Source organism: Caloenas nicobarica, chromosome 16 (genome assembly GCF_036013445.1).
Source record: "Caloenas nicobarica isolate bCalNic1 chromosome 16, bCalNic1.hap1, whole genome shotgun sequence".
Lineage (NCBI taxonomy): Eukaryota > Metazoa > Chordata > Aves > Columbiformes > Columbidae > Caloenas > Caloenas nicobarica.
In genome coordinates this window covers 1,142,277-1,163,681 of record NC_088260.1, presented here as the reverse complement: position 1 = coordinate 1,163,681, position 21,405 = coordinate 1,142,277, and the positions used below count along the sequence as shown (strand labels likewise).

Genomic DNA, 21,405 nt, shown 5'->3' with positions numbered 1-21,405 from the left:
AGGGCAGCCCCTTCTCGGGGGGCAGCGGCTCGGCTGCCCCGCCTGGGGAGCCCCAGCACCAGCACCACCCCAGCACTGGTAGCGATGGAGCTGGGCACCACCACGGTGAGCACCAGCACCACCCCAGCACTGGTAGCGATGGAGCTGGGCACCACCACAGTGAGCACCCACACCACCAGTGATGGAGCTGGGCACCACCACAGTGAGCACCAGCACCACCAGCGATGGAGCTGTGCACCACCGTGCTCCCCACTGCTCTGCAATAGCTCTGATCACATCAGGAACTGTGGCAACCAGGGGAGGGAGGGCAACTACAGTAATTGATAGCCGAATCTTGGCCTCATTAACATCTGTCTAACACAACTGAGTTCGAGGAGAACTTAGAGTGTACATTTGACCTCCGTGGTAGCTAATGATGGTGTAAGCTGGCCAGGCATAGCTCACGTTTAATATTACTGTGACTCTAGATTAGTGTTATGAACCATCATCGGGTCGCACAGTGTACAACCAGCAAAGGACTCCAGGTCTGCCGGAGTGGCAGCGTCTCTCTGCAGGGCAGATACGTGCGCTGCAGAAGAACACACTGTGGGGTGCATTTAGGGCTGGCGATTGCAAGCAAAGGCTGACAATGTCATGGCTAATCATTTCCTTAGACTAGCTGAGAATTGATTAGACCTGATATGTGAAACAGCCCTTCAGGCACCTTTCATCCAACATGCCAAGCATCAAACCTGAGGCATCCTGCTGTTGTCTTGGGAAGCGGCTTTGAATGTTCTTGCTCTGTACTGGCTATTGCAGAGCTTGGCTGGAACCCAGAGGTATTTCCTTCGTATGTGACATAGAGCTTGATGTCAGATCATTTTTCTCTACTCTGGAGAGGATTTTCACTCATTCTTTCCTTTGCATTGAGGCAGTTCCTTAAATGAGCATTTCCCAGCCCTGAGCCCAACTGTGAGCGCTGCCTATGCAGGCGTAAGAGGAAAGGCTCTGCAGCTGGCAAACCAGAACCTTGGAAGAAAAACCAAACCAAACCAAACCACGAAAACTCAACCAACTAAAACCACAAACCAAACCAAACAACCCCACACAAAACAACAACAAACCCAAACCAAACCAACCAACCCCAACAAAAACCACGTAGTAACACACACAAAAGGTCATAGATAGGACAATAAGAAACCAAAATCTTCTCAGCTGCACAGAAACCATCACAGCCCTATGAGCTTGTAGGAAACAAAAGGAAGGGAAATTTATTTTGTCTGAACCTCCATTCCCTGATAGCTGTATTTACTCTACTTGTATCTGATCCAACAGAAACGCGGGAAGTGTCTGTTTCTCAGAGCTGCTCTCACAGTCCACGCGAGCCGCGCGGCTCTTTGTGGAGGGCTGACATTACAGCTGTGCAGGCAGCTCAGTCTATCGCCGAGGAAAGAAAAATCTTTCCTACTCTCTCCTGTCTCCATACTTGCTGAACTACAAAAATAAGTTTTGCTTGTAGATCTCAATATGCTGAGTTTGGAAAAGGATTAGGCAATGCATTTAGAGATTTCCGACATCTGCACCCTTCAGGAAGATATGCAAACAGAATTAAAGCTGCTTCACGAATCTTTAAAGCATTTAATACAAGGTATGTTTTTCCAATGAACCACTGGATGGAGATGACTGTGGGTTTCTCTCCTTCACAAACCTGATGAAATTGCTGGGCATGAAGAAACCTCCTCTGCAGCTCTAGCACAAAAATCCCCAACACGCTCCACACCTCGAAAGCTGCAGAACGGCCTGTGTTTGTGTTTTATAGCCACAGCAGGGGGAACAGCACTTCACTGGGTACACGATCAACGAAAGGACAAAGATAAATATTAAAAAGATTATTGAATCCTTGCTCATTAATGCTAACAAATATTACTTTCAATCACCAGGTCAATGTGTGTTTTGAACCCAGTTAAACCAAAGGCTCAGAGTAATCTTACATACATGGTTACCTTTTAGTACCTAAATGCTGCTGTGACTTGTGTGAGCATCGGCGATTTACAACAGCTAAATCACTACATTTGTGGCCAGTTCAACACCCGCTTTCTCACCCCAGAAAACCACTGAGGCTTTGCAGCCAGTGCCAGATGTAATGGTAACTCTTCAAACACAGAAATGAACCAGCGTTACGTTCCTGTTCCGCATTGGCACAACAGTGAAAATGTGACCAGCCGCAAGCATCTCCTCCCCAGCACAGATGCAGCTGCTGACCCGGCCAGGACAACAGCAGCAACAGGCTACAGAACCGGCCAGCTTCACGGACCACGAGCCCATCGGGCAGGGGGCTCCGACTCCCTCCTAATTCATCGTCCTTCTCAACAGAGCCTGTTAACTCTATCAAGTCAGAACATTCTCTTTCTACTAAGGATGAATTTTTCTTCCCTATCCAAAAGGAAAACCAAACAAACATTAAATGTTTGAGTTCCAGACTTGCTCTTACTTTCTCCTCCTGTTTTGCAGCTCAAGGACAGGCGGGTTCCGCAGGCAGGTTAAAGTTCCCTGGGAAGCTGTGATAGTACAGAGGGGACAAGTGTTTCCTGAGAATCACACATTCATTTTTGTCCTTCTTCCTTTGTTTTTAAATTCCAGGTCAGTTCAACTGGGACTAATTTATTTGCACCAAAAAAAAAACCAACAAACTATATTTTAGTTTTTAACAAGCTTGCTGCTCTATTTGCCTTAATTCCTCCCTCTTCTATGACAAATTGTTTTATATGTATGGCAGAAAGCCTCAAAAAGTGTCAATCAGCGACTGATGGCCCAGTATATATGCATGGTTAACATACGCAGAATGACGATGGTCCCACTTGCAAAAAATATTAACACTTATATTTAGGGTTATTAGACTCTTTAAAAGTAGCTGCCACACACATCCAAAAAGGGCTCTGTATTTCAGTGAGCTATTTCTGGCTTTCCTCAGGCAAACAACACCAGAAATATGCCATCCTGTCTAATACTCGTATTGATTTATACATATAAAAATACTAAAACTAGTTCAAATCACTTTTAAAACAAGCCCATTTATTAACAGGAACAATGGCTACAAGATCATGTTCAGATCCTTCTGTAGTAAAAAGTATTTGGCTTTTTTTGGTAACTTAACTGGAGTCACTAATATGCTTTGAAATACCATGTGTAAGAAATTTCCACTCTATCCCCCAGTGTCCCCACTCAGACCTGCCTGTGGCTGTGTGCGCAGCATCACAAAGCATTACACTGATTGGAAATTAATGGAGAAGCTGGAATCTGCTTTCAAATGCTTTCAAAATTCCCTAAAGAAAATATATCCCCCACACGACTTTATTTTTAATGGTGCTGCACTTAAATTTAAAGAAGAGCCCAAATAAATTCCAAGTGACATGTATTCTGCCTGATTGCAGGTGATTAAACACTAATGGCTTATTTAGATTTGTCAAGTGATTTTCAAGATTTCTGAAAGATCCTGGTCCCTGTTCCAACTGGATATTTAGCTTGCATCCTTTAAAGTGAAAACTAGACAAGAGTTGTTGTAAAAAAAAAATAAACATAAAGGTGGTTTTGCAGAATTCCATTTTGAGATTGGAGAGCTCTTTGAACTTGAAGCTAAGGGAAATATAAACATCAGTGAAACCAATGCAGTGACACGAAATAAAGGCAAAACTAAAGGCATTTTGCCAATTCACAATAGCTGTGCTTTGATTCAAAGCTCTAAGCAGCAAAACAGATTCAGAAAACATTACCTCTAGTGCACCTTTTTGAAATTTAATTCTGAGAACGATGCTGTCTGTGGAGGAGAGAGAAGATCCTCTTGTCTCAGTGCGTCACCAAAACTAAGACCTCATATTCCAAACAGGGAAGGGTCCACAAAGAGCCATTCGAGAAGCCAGAAAATGTTTTCTAGGGTACATTCCCAAACTTGGCTGCTACCCTGTGGCACTACTTCTTGTTCCTGTCACCAAGGGGCATTGTTCTCCAGCTGGCGATGTGAAGTCAGCTATTTAGCTGCATTTCCAACAGTGATTTCTAGCAGATTTCCCATTCAGAAGCACTCTTCCACTCGAGGTGATGCACCAAGATCCAAAAAAAGGATCTTTATGGCAATGCAAGAATTAATCCCAGCATGTCTGCAGGAAGTGAAAAGGTAACAGCCCAGACATCCAAATGTGGATTACATATTTGAAGATATCACCTGCTTTGAAATGTCTCATTGCATTCCAAGTCCATGCCAGACTAAGGAAAAAATAGTGGAGTGGATGAAATCAAAGGAATAATTTTCAATAAATAATGTATAAGAGTAAATTCACCATTTTCCATTTGCACAGAACAGTTTGCTGTGCCCTGGAAGCTATTTGTTATTCAGATAATAATCTGTAAATACAGAAAGTTATCCTTGACTATTAAAAAATTTACTGCAAGTATTTAATGTTCAAAATTTAAGGTCCATTTGTTTAACTGACCATCTCAACCCCTCGGCTCGTGCTGTTGGTGCTGGGCAGAGGTTGAGTATCACAGTGTTATCTAGAAATGCAGGGAATAAAACCCTTCTCAAGGTAAGTGCTGCAGAGCTCCTCACAGCTTTCGTTACAGGTTTGCTGCCACGTTGCGGTGTGCTGGTACAGAGGGGATAGATACAGGAATGCGATCATTTCCCACTGTTACTTCAGCTAACAATGTTTTTTATGGTCTCAGGAGGACATAAAACAACGTTTCGCAAACGATCCTTCCTTTAATGGGCTCCAGTGTGTTTCACAGGAGACCAGCTTTAATCTCTGGTCAAGTCCAGTTACGCAGCAGAATGTTTCTTTCTGCCTGTGTACAAATACAGGAGGGCTGGAGGAGTAAACAAGCAAACGGGAGGTCAGTCATGAACTGAGGAAGCCCGTCCTGCCCCTGCCTGCCCAAACCCAGCGAGCAGCTCCGAACTGCACCCAAAACAGCTGCATCACCAGGACGTGACACTTCCCTGGCCGTCCCAGCACCGCGGTGCTCAGGCGAGGCTGAGCCTGACCTGACTAACCAGGAACCGCCTTGACACCTTTAAATAGTAGTCACGGGGTTTGTCCTCTTGCTTTAAATGATCGATTTCTATCAGAGGGAAAACAGACCGAGTTTATGGTATGTAGGAAGAGTTATGGTTGAAATAGAGCAGTGTTCCAAGAACAAATGCATAAAGAACATTGATTTAGCACTGAAAATGGGAGTATTAAATCCATGATGTTTAGATGCTTTCTATGGGATCAAGCAGAGAGCCCGGTGGTAGTAGCAGCGTCTTTATAAAAAGGCACATCTGAGTCAAGCAGAGAGGATAAACAAAGGTTCATGAGCTGTAGGTATTTTCCTCAGGAGACAGGGGTAGGAAACCACCCAACAAACTGAGTGTCTTTAGCAACAGGGGGATGGAGCCCATCCAGAGATCATGACGTGCTTTGGATCGGGACCCTGCCAGACAAACCACTGGGCAAAACCAGCTTTGTGGAAACCTCAGAGCAGCCACATCCTAAAGCGCCATTAAGACTTGACTCCTCTTTACATCTTTCCCAGTGACACTTGCAGAATTTTTCATTGTATAACTACTTCACTCAATGTCCTATTCGAGTAAAGCAGTTAAGCGTGTCTTAACTTTGCTGTGGTTACTCATACACTTAAAACTAGGAACATATTTAAGTGCTTCATTGGACTGCAGCCTAATTGCACTTTTATAGCTTTTGTTTAAATTAAAGGCTAACTAGAGGTGAATGGCGCAGTATTCAACATTTTCATGCATTAGAAGTTAAACACTAACAACAGTTTCCTACCTTTAATTATTTTGGGCACTTCAGAAAACTCTTGCATTTTAATTTAATTTTGGTTACATTTAGAAATAAAAACGTTTTTAAAAATTCAGCCACATTTACTGTCTATCACAAAGCTAATATGAAGGGTACACCCTCCATAGCAGCAAAACACTTCAATGTATAGGGATTTTTTTATATTTAGGAACTCTTACCCTAATTCAGAAAAACAGGTCAGCACATGCATACTCTTCACTCAAGCTGACCGAAGTCAGGCACATGTCCCAGACCAGGCGACACACTTAGGCATGACGGTGGATCTGAGCGAGCCAAGGGCAGGGGGAGAGAGGATTCCTGTTAACTCTGCCCAGCAGACTAAAGCTGTGTGCACAGCCATGCCCTGCTTCATCCCTCATCTACAGACACATTCAGCCTATCTCATCCGCACTATTTGCTCAAACCTGAATTTAGAGAAACTTTCCCCTCACTGCTTCCCGAGATTCCCAGATCCATCAGGCGAAGGAGCCCAGTGCTCCTCTACGAGCAAACAGATCACAAACTCCCCGTCTCTCAGGTACACGCGGGTTAATAACACCAAGGCAAGAAGCCAACGGACTAGCTGTAGATCATGCATTTGTTTTCAGGCAGTGTATAAAATACAGGAGCAAAGCTTCAATGTCATCTTTATCTTGAGCTTAATGTAAACTGCACCATGACTCTCTGGGAGAACACGAAGCATCCGCGGGGGCCGAAATCTCACTCCGGCTGCTGGGCGAGACTACTGTTCATCTGGGGGTTGGAAATAACTCAAATTTATGCCTTTCCTGTGGAATTTTAGGGGTACAGTCTAACTTAGCAACAGCACCCAAGGGTATTTTAGTGCACCGTTTTAATTATTATTGCTGCTATTAATATTCTACCATTAGTCAAGTCTGAGCTGGGTCTCTGCCAGGGAGGTGTTTCATCCCACCCCAGAGGCCAGCCCGATGCTGGGGCCTTCTGAAGACAAAATACATAAACGCAGACTAACAAAAGTCTGGCAGCACAGAATTAATAATATATTCATCCCTTGGAGCAAAGAAGAAAATAAACTAATTAAGGAACTATTTGACAGCCTGAAGGCATCTCACACAGGTAAAATGCAGCTCCAGAGGGCTGCGTTTCTAGAAGCTGAGAAACAGGGAGCTTGGTGCATCGGCAATACACAGAGATGAAATCTCCTGTCACTTAAAGCTGCCTAATGCCTCGCTAATAAATCTGACCACACCACCGTCAGCTGTAGGTGCACTCCTTAGACCAAGGGCATTCGGATTTTGCCCGATGTCTGACTAACGACTGTCCTCATTTTCTCTAATTCAGACATAAGAGGAGAGATGTGTCTTTGTGCCGGGTAGAGAAGAGAGAAGTCTCCAGGTGGGAACATTCACCTGCTGCAGGATTTCTTGTGGCTAAAAGGATGCAGGCCAAAATTGCACATACTCAGCTCCACAATGAGTTCTTATTAAGACAGAAGGTTGGTTTGGTAGAAATTTAGGGAAAGGAGTGCACAGCCTGCATGGGAAGCACGTGTCCCTGGATCTCCTTCGAAGCTGCATCTGGCAAGGTGACCTGGTTTGGCCATGCTTTGTTTCTCAGCCCACAGCAGAAGGTTGAGAGGCAATACAACAGAAGCCAAGAATTTTTCAGAAAGCTGGAGGAACAGAAAATACAGGCCCCATATTTCAGCATCATAAAACTGTCAAACAACTGAACTGGCAGGTGCTGTTTCAGAGAAACAAAACCTTGGAAAGCATCTAGATCACACTAACCAAGGCAGAGAGCTGGCGTTCACTAGTCTGCAATGGTCACGTACTTCTGGCTCTGGCCAGTTTGAGGAGTCTCTCACTTTTATTAGCACTAAATTCACTCAAAACAAGAGACATAGGCAAAGCAAGCAAGAACTGACGCTATTAAAATGAAACACTGCATCAACTCGGAGTTCACAATTCAGTTTTATTTCAAACAGAAGAATAAATCGTCTGACATTTTGGCCTCTTCATGTTTTTATCACAAAGACACAAACAACAACTACTAAAACAACCTTTATGTTATTTGACCTGAAACCTTGAGTTTCTTCTACTACAAAACCTATCCAAATAAAACAGGAAGCAAAACTAGGTGATTTTAAAAGTTAAACAGGAAGGCTTTTGGAGATAACATGTATCTCACGTTGTTAGCAGAACTAAATTTCCATGCACATTTTAAGAAAGAGAAGGGGAACATCATCTCAAACCATTAGAATTCCTTCAACGGATATCAGATGTAGTATAACAAAGATACATGTAAGGAAACATAAAGGGAAAAGAAATACCACCCTGAATTCATTGCCTGACTTGTTCTGTTACTTCTTTTTATCCTGTAATGCGATATAATGGAGTGTAACATAACATGACAGTTCAGAAATCTACAGGAACACCCTTTTCTCCCTGGAAGTGATAGTGGGCAACGATCAGCCATGGACCCAGAGGAGGGAACTGAAACTAAAATGCCAGCACAGCTGCAGACAAGGCACGGCAGGATCTCAGCAGTGCTGCTGCGGTACGGGGACTTATCCATTTCCCTGTGAAAGAACAGCACGCACAAATCGAAGACAGCACATTCTTGCTCTTCTTAAGGAAGAAATACAGAAATACTCCTTCCGCTACGAAAATACTGTGGCTCTCTCTTTTCAAGTTCAGAAAATTTCTACAGTCTCTAAAGCATACTTTTTGTAAAAAAAGGCAACCATGTTTAAGGCACCTGTAAATGTACAGATCACGCGAGACATGTCTAGTCTTATGGTCTGTAAGAAAAACTGAGGGATGCAAAACAGTTTTTCTAATCATCTTTTCTTTTCCTCCCATCTGAAAACTGTGCTGTATCCAGAGCTGCGGGGTGGGGACCTTGCCCAAGCTGCCCCTGCTGGCAGGTCATTCTTCAACATGTGTCGCTAATACAGAAATTCCCTCTTGTTCCTATGTGCCTTGGAGCATTTAACATTTCGGATTGGATTCACCTCTAATCCTATTTAAGCTGGCTGTCCTAGGCTCCTGAGGGAGAGACCTGCAGAGGACATAACACACTATACATCTTAAGCGATGCTACCATGTCATCTTCTCCACTATAGTCTTGACTATAAAGGCAGTCAAGTTGATCCCCTTAAGTTAAATGTCTAATTTTTAGTCAATGTTATGCGACCCACCTTAGGTAAACTCATGTATTCCAGAGTACGTTCTGGTGCAGACAAACTGCAGGGAATGGCTTCCAGTCTTACTGCATTTAAACACAACATTGCAATCAGTTATTTTTCATGCTCCCTAGTTAGTCAAATTCAGCCTTCACTAAATCTACACTTATTAGTGCTGACACTCATGCAGAACTTGTCTTTAACAATTAATATACACAAAGAGACTGCAAAAATGAAACCAGAGGAAAATCACTGCATTTGGACATAAGGTGGGGTTTTGGAAAAGGTTGTTCATTTTTATGATTCTGTGTAATTTAGCCTTGCTGGTCCTGCTTTTATTATCCTTTGAGACAGTGTTAATAATCAAGATCTATGTTATACGTTTTGTGGTATAATTAAAGTCACTACTTAATTGGAAAGCCTAGCTAGCACTAAACAAAAGGGAATCAATAACATATCTAATTGGAAAAGCCAGAGAGAACTATTGAATATCAGAAATAACTGTGAGATATTGCCACGTGTCCAGCAGCGCTGCTATGGAGATAGCATGGAGTCTGGCTCAGGGGGGTCAGGTCCTGCAGAAAACACTGGTACTGTCCACCCAAAGCCTGTGGGGTCACCAGCCTCTACGAACAACAGAGCAGAAGGGGGAGTATCACCATTACCTGGGCAGTCTCGTGGTCCTGTCCTACTGCTGCTCATCAAGGAAAAGCAGTCTGAGAACCTTCCGGGTGAGCAGATGGCCTCCAAAACTGGTTGGAGAGTTTCTCAATATTTTTTAATTATTATTGGAAAACATAGTCACAATGTTTATCTGTGCCTCAGTCGGTGTTCTCATTGGAGCAATTTAACAATTGTGTAACTTAAGTAAATATTCAAAGACCTAATGGTGACCTGGGGTTTTGGAGACAAATGCTTGAGCCCACATTCCAATTAATAAATCATGATGTATGCAAAGCAAACAGAGCTCCAGCAGAGGCTGGGAGACCTACAGGACCTTCATAAACAGGGACAAGTCACAACCGCGGGTCTCAGTGACAGCTGCAGAGGTGCAGTGTGAATTCGGAGCGCGGGGTGCACAGCCCATGGGCTGGCTGGCGGCACCTGGGAACACAGGCACTCTCCCTCCCAGCCCAAGGAGCAGGGGATTTTTCTCCTCCTTTGTGGGCCTTACACAGTTCCAGTCTGAGCGCTTTACAGCCAAATCACAAACACTTCCCAAAAGGCAGCGGCGAGCCCTTGGCATGCACAGGGACACACAAATGAGCCCAACCAGCCCAGAGGCAGCAGTATGAGCAAATTTGGGTTGTCAACTGATATCCCAAATGGGCTGAGTCAGAATCACAGCACCAAACACTCGCTGGTCAGAGCCCAGCTCACCACAGGGGAGCCAGCACAGGGACCTGCTCAGTCCACCCCAGCTCCTGCTGCTCCTGGGCAAGACCGCGCGAGCTCAGCGCGGAGCGCGGCTCGGCGCGGAGCGCGAGCTCAGCCCGGAGCGCGAGCTCAGCCCGGAGCGCGAGCTCAGCCCGGAGCGCGAGCTCAGCCCGGAGCGCGAGCTCAGCGCGGAGCGCGGCTCGGCCCGGAGCACGAGCTCAGCCCGGAGCGCGGCTCGGCGCGGAGCGCGAGCTCAGCCCGGAGCGCGAGCTCAGCCCGGAGCACGAGCTCAGCCCGGAGCACGAGCTCAGCCCGGAGCGCGGCTCGGCGCGGAGCGCGAGCTCAGCCCGGAGCGCGAGCTCAGCCCGGAGCACGAGCTCAGCCCGGAGCGCGAGCTCAGCCCGGAGCACGAGCTCAGCGCGGAGCGCGGCTCGGCGCGGCACCAGCCGCGGCACACAGCGGCTCTGCGCAGGGGCTGTGCTGCTCGCAGGGACCTGCAGCCCGAGCGAAACACCCAGCCTGGGGACCGGACAAAACCCCGGAGCACGTGCACGCACACGGCCCCTCTGCGCTGCTCAGAACCCACATCTGGACATTGATCTGGAGTTTAATTAAAACACTTCAGTTGGCTTCATCTCTTACTCAATTTCCCTCCGATACACAATCCCAATCTGTTGCCCGGAGGTAATTCTGTCTGCTCCATCTTCTGTTTTTCCTTCTCTCTGCTTTAACTTACATCATATGTGCAATCAGAGTGGACAAAATGGGATTTTCAGAATTTTAGCATGGATTTTTAGATTTATTGAGAGTGGGTACAAAAAAAAGTTGAAAAGTTTCCTGTTAAAAAGAAGCCTAAATTAAATAAAAATATTGTGCCTGTACTGTGATTGTGAAACACTGTCAGCTGAAAAAAAAAGAAACATTTAATTTCAACTGAGGTTTTGGTTTCCTGTGACCTAACATTAATCTGAAAGTATCAGTAGAAGTTCGTGACGGAAAATTCAGTATTTTAAAACTGAATTGTTCACGGGAATCTAAATGTTTCATAGGTCTAAACATTTTGTTTAAATAATCATTTCACAGATGTTCAGCCTGACAAAAAAAATATATTTTTAGGTATTTTGTTTTTAGTTGCCATTTTCCGCTTATCAGAAATTCTGATACTGCTTCAATTTGGCGATTCTTGTGTCTTTTTTTTTTTTTTTTTTTTTCCTAAGTGGTGCACCCGGTGTCCCCAGAGGATTCGAAAAGTGGGTCAGGAGGCAGAGCAAGCTGCGGAGATGGAGAAAATCAACTAACACCAGGTCCGGCCCTCTGCAATCCACTGATCCAAGAGCTGATGCCGTTTGGAAACCATCTGGCTCGGCGGCCGCGGGGGCGGCGGCGCCCACGGCGGGACCGCGTGCCCGAGCGCTGGTCCGGCTCTCACAGCACAGGACTCACAAACGCGCAGGATTTGGCTCCAGAGCTGCTGACCGATGGCTCGGACGCCCCAGCGACTCTGCAGAGCTCCCCCGTCCAAGGTGAGCAAACCACGCTCTCAAAAGGCTGCAACTCACCGGCCGCTGAAGGACAAGCTCTTACAGAAAGGCTGTTTTCTGGCTACTGTTATTAAACCCTTGAATGAACAAATCAGAGGTCTATTTACCGAGTCTGTCCCCTTGATAGCACTATTTGATCAATTCCAGAATCCTTTTTGATAGGTAATTAAAAAAGCTTTTCCTTAGGTATAGAGTGAGCGAACCATTAATTACACTTCAGAGCCCTAGAGATGCAATTCCTTTGCTATTGTGAAATGTCTATTGCGAAGATGCTTGCCTCTATAAAAGAACTGAATAAATGAAAGTAATTTCCTTGAGACCTCAATTCCTCTGCTTTTTACGGCTAAAGACTTGAGTTGCCTCAGCATTAATAAGCGTGTTCTTCAGGGCTGAATTTTCTCAATACAAACATCCATGACCATAACACAAAGAAATATCTTCTTTGGCTGACAGACCCAGCAGACTGAATCCATGTATTAGTATTATTGTTATCACTGAACTGCTACAATGCACTTGGCATCAAGTTCCACAAAAAAGATCAGTTAAATTAAAGATCCTCACCAAGCAGCGACGATTTCTTGTAAAAGCCAATTTAGCCCTTATGGAAGCTCCGGGATCGCATTAACTTTTCTCAGAAGTATGCATAATGCATCGCAGCAAGTGCTTTTGACAAGTGCATGTGTGCGTGTGCGTGGATGTGTCCTGCATGTAAAGAAACCCCAGAAGTTATTTAAGTTGCACAGTCAAGTAACAGAAAGTTAGAAAATGCCAGATTTACAGGTGTTCAACCTGTTTAGTTCAACCCCTCACGATCCAGTCTGTGCAGCAGAAAGAACAGGGGAATTGCTGTTATCCTGAGAGATGACGCTGCTCTTTGAAAGCATCTAGTTAATTGACACTTCCCAGTTTTCCAGGATGCCATACTGTAAAACAAACAGCTTTTGTAAGTTAGGGGCCTTTCGCCCCACCTTTGAATGGAATTCCTTAAGGTTTCGACTTTTTCTGCATAATTCATCTTTGATAAAGTCAAAATCTACTGTCACGGGAGGCTGTAGCACCTCTGTCTTCATGCACGGTTGGGAAGGACTGGGTCCGATCCTTTATCACTGGAGCACAGCTATAATTTGTGCTGCAGCTGGCAGCAGTGGGTTATTCCCCCCAAAAGGCAGATGGGTGGCAGGGACATGCAGAGACCTGGGCTGCTTTCCTTACGCCTTCCGCCTGGGGCTTGCCCTTAGCATGAGAAACGTTTTTCATGCTAGATATGTGCCTATATGACAGGGGAGGAAAATAATTCCATTACAAGCATTATGAATTCCCTTGTAACAAAAATAATCCTGCAGAAATCTTTTGGCATTAATGTAGATTTCATAGGTACTAAAAAAATTACTCTAGAATTTAGATAGTTAATAACAGTCAGTACTAACCAGACCACTACTTTAGCATTATTTTCATGTATTTTGACAGACAACAAGATATTGACCACTTTCCACTGAGTATGTGAAGCAAAATATCATGTCAGTCCTATACTAGGATGAACAGGTGAACGTTTCTAAATACTCATCCGTCAACCATAAAAAGTCTTGACTATTCTGCTTGACACTAAACTCAAACACATTTCATATCCACTACTTTGTTCTTGCATCTTGTCAGAGCACTCAGTTGCTTCAAGGCAAAAGTCACCCTTAAGACTTATAAAACACCTTATGGAAAGATCATCAGCCCAACTTTCAAATCAGCCCATTTGATTTAGGTGAAAACCAACAAGAAATGAAAATATCGTTCAAGGTCACACTGAACGAACTCACAAACTCTCAGGGAGGCTTTGTATTGTTTTATAAAACCAAATTGCAACTTCTCTATATTAGACGTCTCTTGAAACTAAACGTAGCTTGAAATACCAATTCACGGTATGTTTTTGAACGGTTTCCCCAGGGTTGCCTCCTCTGCACAGAGACAGGACAAGTGTTCGGGCTGTGGGAGGTGCAATACCGGAGGAGAGAAAGCTGAGACATTTATTACACCATCTTAGTATCAAACTATAATTGTGTAACTATTGTGTGAATTGTAATTGTAAGCAATGTCATCGCTTTGATTTGGCACACAAACACAACACGCACAAAACCTGCTCTTGTCTCCTGCACTTAGTGATCCCCATCTTCAAGAAAAGGCTTCCGAGTCAAGAGGAGGATCTGCGCTGGCAGCAGGTGGCAAAGAGAACACGACGTGAGTGAATGGAAAAGCATCTCAAGGGCAGGAGCCCGCCCGGGGCTGCAGACACCACTGCGGCAACAGGACACGGAGGTGCCTCCAATGCAGGAGCTGTCCCGGTCACGCTGTCTGACTCTACACCTCTTTAGAAGAACATATATTTTTTTTATTTGCTGTGTGGGGGTGAAATACCTTCTGTAAAGCAATTAAACTGCTGAATGTTGGCTGAAGCTCTGTTAGCAGATGGAACAAAAGGCTTAGAAGATACTGGACAACAGTAAGTGGGGAGTTCACAGATAAAATAAACTGGAGGATAATATTTCTCATCAAATTTCTTTTAAAGAAGACTAAGCCTGGAATACCATGAGTCCCACATTTGCATAGTGAAATCATGTTTACTTTCAAAAATTGTGTCTATGCAATGCAGGCTTGAGTATAAATTCACCAGGTTCATTTATTTAATACCTACTGGTTTGTGCAAATATGTAGATCTGAACATTTTAATGGAAGCCAGAATGTGTAGAAAGCATGGTTTAATATTTGGGAATGTGAATCCAGATAAGTGGTTTTATTCACAGACTGGCCATGGACTTTTTGCACATGGCCTTGGACATTAATAAGGTATAGCTTATTAATAAGGTATTGCTTCTCAATTTAAAATGTCCTCCCTTTTAAAAAATGAAAAATTCTGGGAATGACATAAATATAAATCACAAGCAGATTGAGAAGGGCTCTGCAATGAGAGCTATTATCAAGAGATGTCGAGATGAGACCATTAGGCAAGTCAGCATACAAATTTGGAATAAAAACAAGAGTAGTTTTCCCAAAGCCTGTCCCAGAGGTCTGGGGGTTTAGTTCTCACCAACACATAATCAGAGCAGAGTCTAAACCAAAGAGCAGGTCCAGCCCGGCCGTGCCCATGGCTGCGACGCACAGCTCGCGCCGTGGGGTGTGCAGCTGTGGTACTGCATGGTGGGTATAGAGGCTGACGGGGCAGGGAGAGAACACTGCCTCTCGACGTTAGAGAGAGACAACGTAGGAGTAGTTGTGCATTTGGAGGGGTCAGGGACAAAAAATGATGCTCATGAGGACAGCAGAAATTTCTCGTAGAAAATGGCAACCAAACGGAAGCCAAAGCTCCTTTGAAACACACAGATAAAACTCTTCATATAATAAGAGCTTCTACCTCTCCAAACTTTCACTCATTTTTCATTGCAAATTCAATCTGAAGGGTTTTCCTGTGACTCATAAGTATCTAGAGACAAGTGTTTCAATTCCAGCATCCAAACCTAACTAGAACCACCTCCAAAGCGTCAGAATACCCCAAGGAAGGCAGCTCTCCCAGTAACTCAGACAGTTATCACACAGCACGGCCTTACAAGCTTTCCAAAATGCCCACGTCAAAAAACTCATCTGAATGACTCATCAAAGCTTCCGAGTGGAACAGTGGAAGAACGTTATCTGAAGTGAAATATCACCGCACTGCAAAAGCTCTCATGCTTCTGACAGCTGCGGAGCCAGATCCACGCTCTGCAACCTTCACATTTGTATCTCCAGGTAGAACATCCTCATTTATCATTTCTCATTCTCATTTATCACCCACCTGACCGCGGCAGCTAATAACAGGCCAGGTCAGACCTGACTGCCTTTCATTTGAATAACTTCTCTGCTGATTTTAAGGGTCTTTGGACCAGATATGATGCACAACTCAAATATTTGTGTAACTATAGACTACTTTCTCCCCAGAATAATTCCATGATGGACTTTTATGATACATCAAGAGAGATGGAGAGATGAGACCATCGGACAAGTCACTATACTTGCATCAAATGTGATATCAAAGCAGTAGGTTTTTTTTTTCTTTGCACCGTCTTTTATCTAGGTTTTCTTTTTTATAGCAAGTGTCTGAGAAAACAAATGCCGAGTCAATACTTCTGAGATTAGATTAATATGTAGCACAGCTAATGAAATTTGTAGTTAGGATGAAATTTTGTTTTGTTTGATTTCATTTTTGGCAGCTTGAACTGCCTAAGTTCCTAATTCAATTGCAATCTACTCGAAGAGCACAGATGTTTCGCTTGGCTAAACTTTTCCTTGCTACTTAACAAGACACTTTTTTATTTAACTTTCAGTTCTACCCAGGAGCCCCAGTGGGTCTTTTGAAACAGAAGATTATTATTAGAAATTAATTAAGTATTCTTTTCAATTCTGCCTCCCGAGAGTAACTAGGCATTGCTGCTGATCTCCTCCGCATTAAGACGTTACTGATTGTCATTCGCAGGATGACGGTACAGATGTCTCATCTGGATGATACATAACTCCATAAATATGAAAGATTTGAAAGACATTTAATACAAAATATAATAAATCAGTACAAATATTAAACATAGAATTGCGACGTCAAATATAGCACAGGCGCGTGAAGACTATAACACTAGAATAAAAACAAACACACATTCTAATGACAACAAAAACAACTTATTGCAATTATAGAACCCTGATGGATGACACTTAGTCTGTGTTTCAGCACATTGTAAAACCTGACTGAACAATTCTAAGAACATCAAATGCAATGAAAGAAAAGGCGGTTGATTTGATTTTTTATAAGTGACCAGCATGTGCCAAGTGTTCGTGGTCGCTGCCCCTTCCCCTGCGCACGGGCGCACGGGGCGCGGACGGGGGGCCCACCCTGGCGGGGGCTCCCACCCCGGCGGGGGCTCCGCTGCCACTACCCGCCCTTTTCCAAGTTAAACAAACCCCCAAAGCACCAAAATCCTGAGGTAGTTTTCAATGCGAAGCCTTGAATGTGCATATTAATACATTATTCACGGAATTAGCTATGCAATTACCATGGCATTTCATGCTTGAGATGGCATTTGGTCTTTTTAATTTTCACTAAACTCAGACGTATATGCTGACTAACTGCTCTCGTACTCCAATCAGAACAGGACGCAAAGAGAGGAATGCCAGCATGGGCCAACAAGCAATCATCAGTCACTTGCTCTTGATAATAACGTGAAATTCAACTTACTTTTTCGGTCTGTAGTCAGGGATGGACCTGTCCAGTGATATCCTGTCACTGAGCTGGGCATTGTAACCATATTCTTCGTACTTAGTCTCCGACTCATGGCTGTCGTCTCTCAGGGTAGCAGCCATTCCCCCCTGGCCCAAGCCTCCTGGACCTTCAACTAATCCCATGGGCTTTGCCAGACCTAAACGAAAAATAGAAAAAAAAAAAAAAATTTAATCTAAAGGAAATGCATACAACCTCTTCTGTGACCACAGAGTGTTTTCAGATAAACGAGATTTGAAATCCCATGAAACTCAGCTCTGAAATCCTCACGGCTCTGTGGAAATTATTCTCAGCTTTTCAAACCGGAGCCCATATCAAAGTATCTTGTAGCATCAGTGCATAATCGTTAATAAACAAACTATAAAGAATCAATTAGCAGCTTTCATGATTTCTCCTGTTTCCTTTATAAAGCCCTGGAAACAGGATCTGGTTTCCAAACATTCCAAAATGTTTAATTATGCAAAAGGTAATTATGAAAAATTTTCCCCATAAGAACTGGAGGCCAGGCCCTTTCCCAGTATAGCCCATTATAGCTCCATTCATTTTAAGGGGGATATGTTGAATTTCCACCACACGTAGATCTGCCAGTTTAACTCCGTATTAATGTCAGTTCTGTCTGTGACGCTAAGTCCACCTGCAGCTCTCAGTGCTGAGCTATTAGCCAGTCAACAATGCATCTATCAGCTTCATTCACTGCTATACTACCGGTCAACTCTAAAATACACGTAAACCAAAACTAAACAGGTGTAAAAAATGCCCATATGATCACATCACCAAGAATCTCTTCCATGGCAACAGACACTTAACTTGGTGCTGAATTCTCATAAATAAGCTCCTCAAATATCCTGTGTTTAATGTCAAAGATTTCCTTTCCAAAAGGTTCACTACCAACAAGTCATTATAAGTGAAAAAGTTATTTATAATAGCCTTGGGGATACCACGCCAAAATGTGCGAATATCCTCCAAGTCATCTGCAATGCAGAGCAAAATAATTACAGTTTGACCTGCTCAACATTTTTCAAATTAAGAGTTTTCAAAAGGCAAATGTCATTATTTCAACTAATCAATTGAAGAGAAAGACAGAAAGAAACTGTGAGTGTTTGCTAGTAACAAACACACAAGGCAGCACAAAGCCGAGACTGGACTCCCCAAGCCACAGTGAGGTCTGTGACAGTTCCATACACACTGACCAGCTTTAGTATTTAATATTACTTCCTTTGGAAAAATTAGAACAGAAAGGCCTAATGTTGCCATCCCTGGCCTGACAACTAGTATTTGCTCAATTAATTACAGAAATTACGTGTCTGAGACTCTAAATCTTTCCCTACCCGGTATCTTAAAGGGAGGCTCAGTTTCAGAGAAGAGTCAGCAGTTTCCCACTCCCCCCCAGAAAAGGCACAAGCAGGCCTTATTGAATGGAAGTCAAGTTAGGCACTTCAGAAGTTAAAGAATCCAGGAAACTAAACACTTCATCAAGTCTATGTCCTTGAAAGGCTGCAATGTGGAAATTTATTTCGTGATCATTTGGAATCATTTGGGCTGGGTTCTGATGTTACATCAAAGCAAATTGAAGGCAACTTTATTAAAGTTAACTGATGTGCTTTGATGAAAGAAACTCCAAGATATGGCATGCTCATTTGACTTTAAGCAACAATTTAATTCCAGTAGCTGAAAATTTTATTCGTTATACTATATGCTCTTGCAGTTCACAGAACAGAACGCCTGCATCTTTATGGTACAAGTGAAAGGAGAACGAAACTTTCAACCTCGGGATGTATGAAGCACTTGGTTTGCTACTTTTCTTATGAGAGAATTAGTTGGATAGCTTTCCAAACCATGCATAATGACAACTATTTCATGTACTTTTTTCCTAAATCTGGTATTCTAGCTCTTCATGCTGATAATATGATCTTATTCTAGGAAAGAGTCATCAGATGTCTGACTTACTCAGAACATATTGCTGTGAGGTTTTTTCCCCATTCATTACCCAAATTGTAGCCTAGTCTGACTGACAGTTATTACAGCAATGCAGTAACATCAACCAATATACAGCAGCAATTAAATAAATGATATCACATTGTTTCATTCTGCAAGATAAGCACTAAAGTGTCTCTGTAAGTTCTTAGGAACAATGAATATAGTATATTTTTTATATATGTGTGTTAAATTCAGCAATTACAGGCAATGTTCTTCAGCGCTCGGTTGGTTAGCTAGATACGGTATGTCTCACATAGGATAACATTTGCACAGCATTTCTCATCTCAGAGATTACCCGTTGCTTCAGCAAATGTCTCCACAGCCGAGTGCTTTGCTCCATGACTACCTAAGTCAAGATCATCAGTCAGACCCCAAACCCACGGTTATCTGCATCGGTTAACCTTTTGTGAAAAAAACAGAAAAAGGGTGCCAGTTCAGCAGCATCTTCTCCAGAAAGGTGAGCAGTAAGAGACGGGATCGGGAGGCAGGTGATGGGAGACACCGTCCCCAGGTCTGACGGAGGCAGAGGCTGCTGGTGAACGCGACGTCCCAGCACGTCCTCTGGGCCCACCAAGGGGTGTCCCACAGTCTGGGACCACCGGGCAGAATCGTCTCCTTGGGGACACGGCAAACACGGGAGCAGCAGCGGGGAGGGGGCGCGGGAGCAGGGCGCCCCACAGCAGCGCTCCCGCGGGACGCGCTGCCCGAGGCAGAGAACGAGTTCTTTGGGTGTCCTCTGCTCAGCAAAACCCTGGGACGGCCCATAGGAGGATTCATTCCTGCAGGTCTTGCCTACTGGAACGAAAGAGATACGTTTCTGGAAATACTGCTGCTCTGCAGAGAGACAATTGCTATTGATTTCACATGCTGGGTGTTCAGGTCCTACAGCGATGGGGAGCAGTAAAAAACCTAAAAAAGACAGATGGAGAAGTGCTTCTGGTTCAACTTCCAGTGTATATCTGGGTTTTAACCAAGGCAGATCAGATGAGAGAGCTTTTCCATTTTCTCCTTCTTTTAAAGCTTGCTGCAGACTTCCAGATCTTCATCTTATGTATGAGTTGCCTACTTATGGCTCTAACTAGTACCCATTTCACCCATTTTTGCATTGTGGGCCGCGTACAGCAGCATTACTGATAGTGTAACCCTGTGGCTCGTGTCAGAACAAAGAACTGAAATTGTGCTGCCGGCTCTGAAACGGTGATGGGCAGAGAGGGGAGAAAGGGAACAACAGTGGTGATGCTCAGTGAGCTGCTATTTTTAAAGCTGTCTTCACATTTTTAGACTAAAAAGATCTACAGCCCATACTCTGGGATCAGTCATACCCAGTTCAACACCGCAGATGACAACGAGGTCACAAATAATTAGTGTCTGTCATTCATTTCAAGTTTATTGCTCTCACTGCAGAGATTTCTGTACAAGACAGATATTTCTGGGACAATGAAGAGCAGAATGAACCAGTATTAGTTTCTTAACCAGATTAATTACTCTGCAGGATGCATGATTTTCTAGGAAGAAAAGAGAACTTTTATTTTTCACCATAAACCCTGTCACAATGAGAATACAACTGAAGAGACTTATGTGAGAAACTATGGCAAAAGTATGACCAAACTTCATCTGTGCTTATTTTAGGGCCTTTTTTATTATTATTTGCAACACAACTAAAGGCAGCTGTAAATCAGGTTCAGCCAAGGTTCTCAGACACAATTAACCCTTTGCCAGCTCAAAAGAAGGATCAGCGATTGTGAATAACTACGGCCCCACGCTCGCAATGGCACGGGTCTGCTCTCAGCCTTGTCCCGGCCCCCGGCCAGGCGCCCCTCCAGCAGCTCCCCCGGCTCGCCCGTCCCCACCAGCCGGCTCCAGCACCGGGGCCCGGCAGCACCGGCAGGACCGCTGGGAAGTCTCCGAAATGCCCTCGCTGCCCAACCCAAGCCTTAGTCTGGGAAGGGCTCCAAAGCCAAACTGCTGAGCTTTATTTACACCCCGGCACTGCACTCCTGAGTAACTGCACAGAAGTATTCTGGCTCCTAGCACCTTAATGGAGGGATTAAAGCATTTCCTTCTGAAAAAAATGGCATAGTCACCCAGCGGTTTTACCTGTGACCCCTGAAACACTTCTCTCTCTTTTAAAGAGGAAACATAAAACTCATCAGCAAAACGGTTGTTTCCTTCCTTCCTTTTCCAGTTCTGATTTCTCAATTGAAAACATCCCTGAGTAGCTTTAAGGCAATAAAAATCTTT

The 21,405-nt window shown here is 44.0% G+C and overlaps 1 protein-coding gene across 1 annotated transcript in view; it reads right to left on the bottom strand.

Annotated features, from left to right (window-relative positions):
* Window positions 1-21,405, bottom strand: part of GALNT9 (polypeptide N-acetylgalactosaminyltransferase 9) — a 110,386-nt gene that overhangs the window by 72,273 nt on the left and 16,708 nt on the right. The window contains exon 2 of the mRNA XM_065646474.1: window positions 17,146-17,326. Coding sequence (XP_065502546.1) covers window positions 17,146-17,326 — 181 coding nt within the window. The remainder of the gene's footprint in view (window positions 1-17,145; window positions 17,327-21,405) is intronic.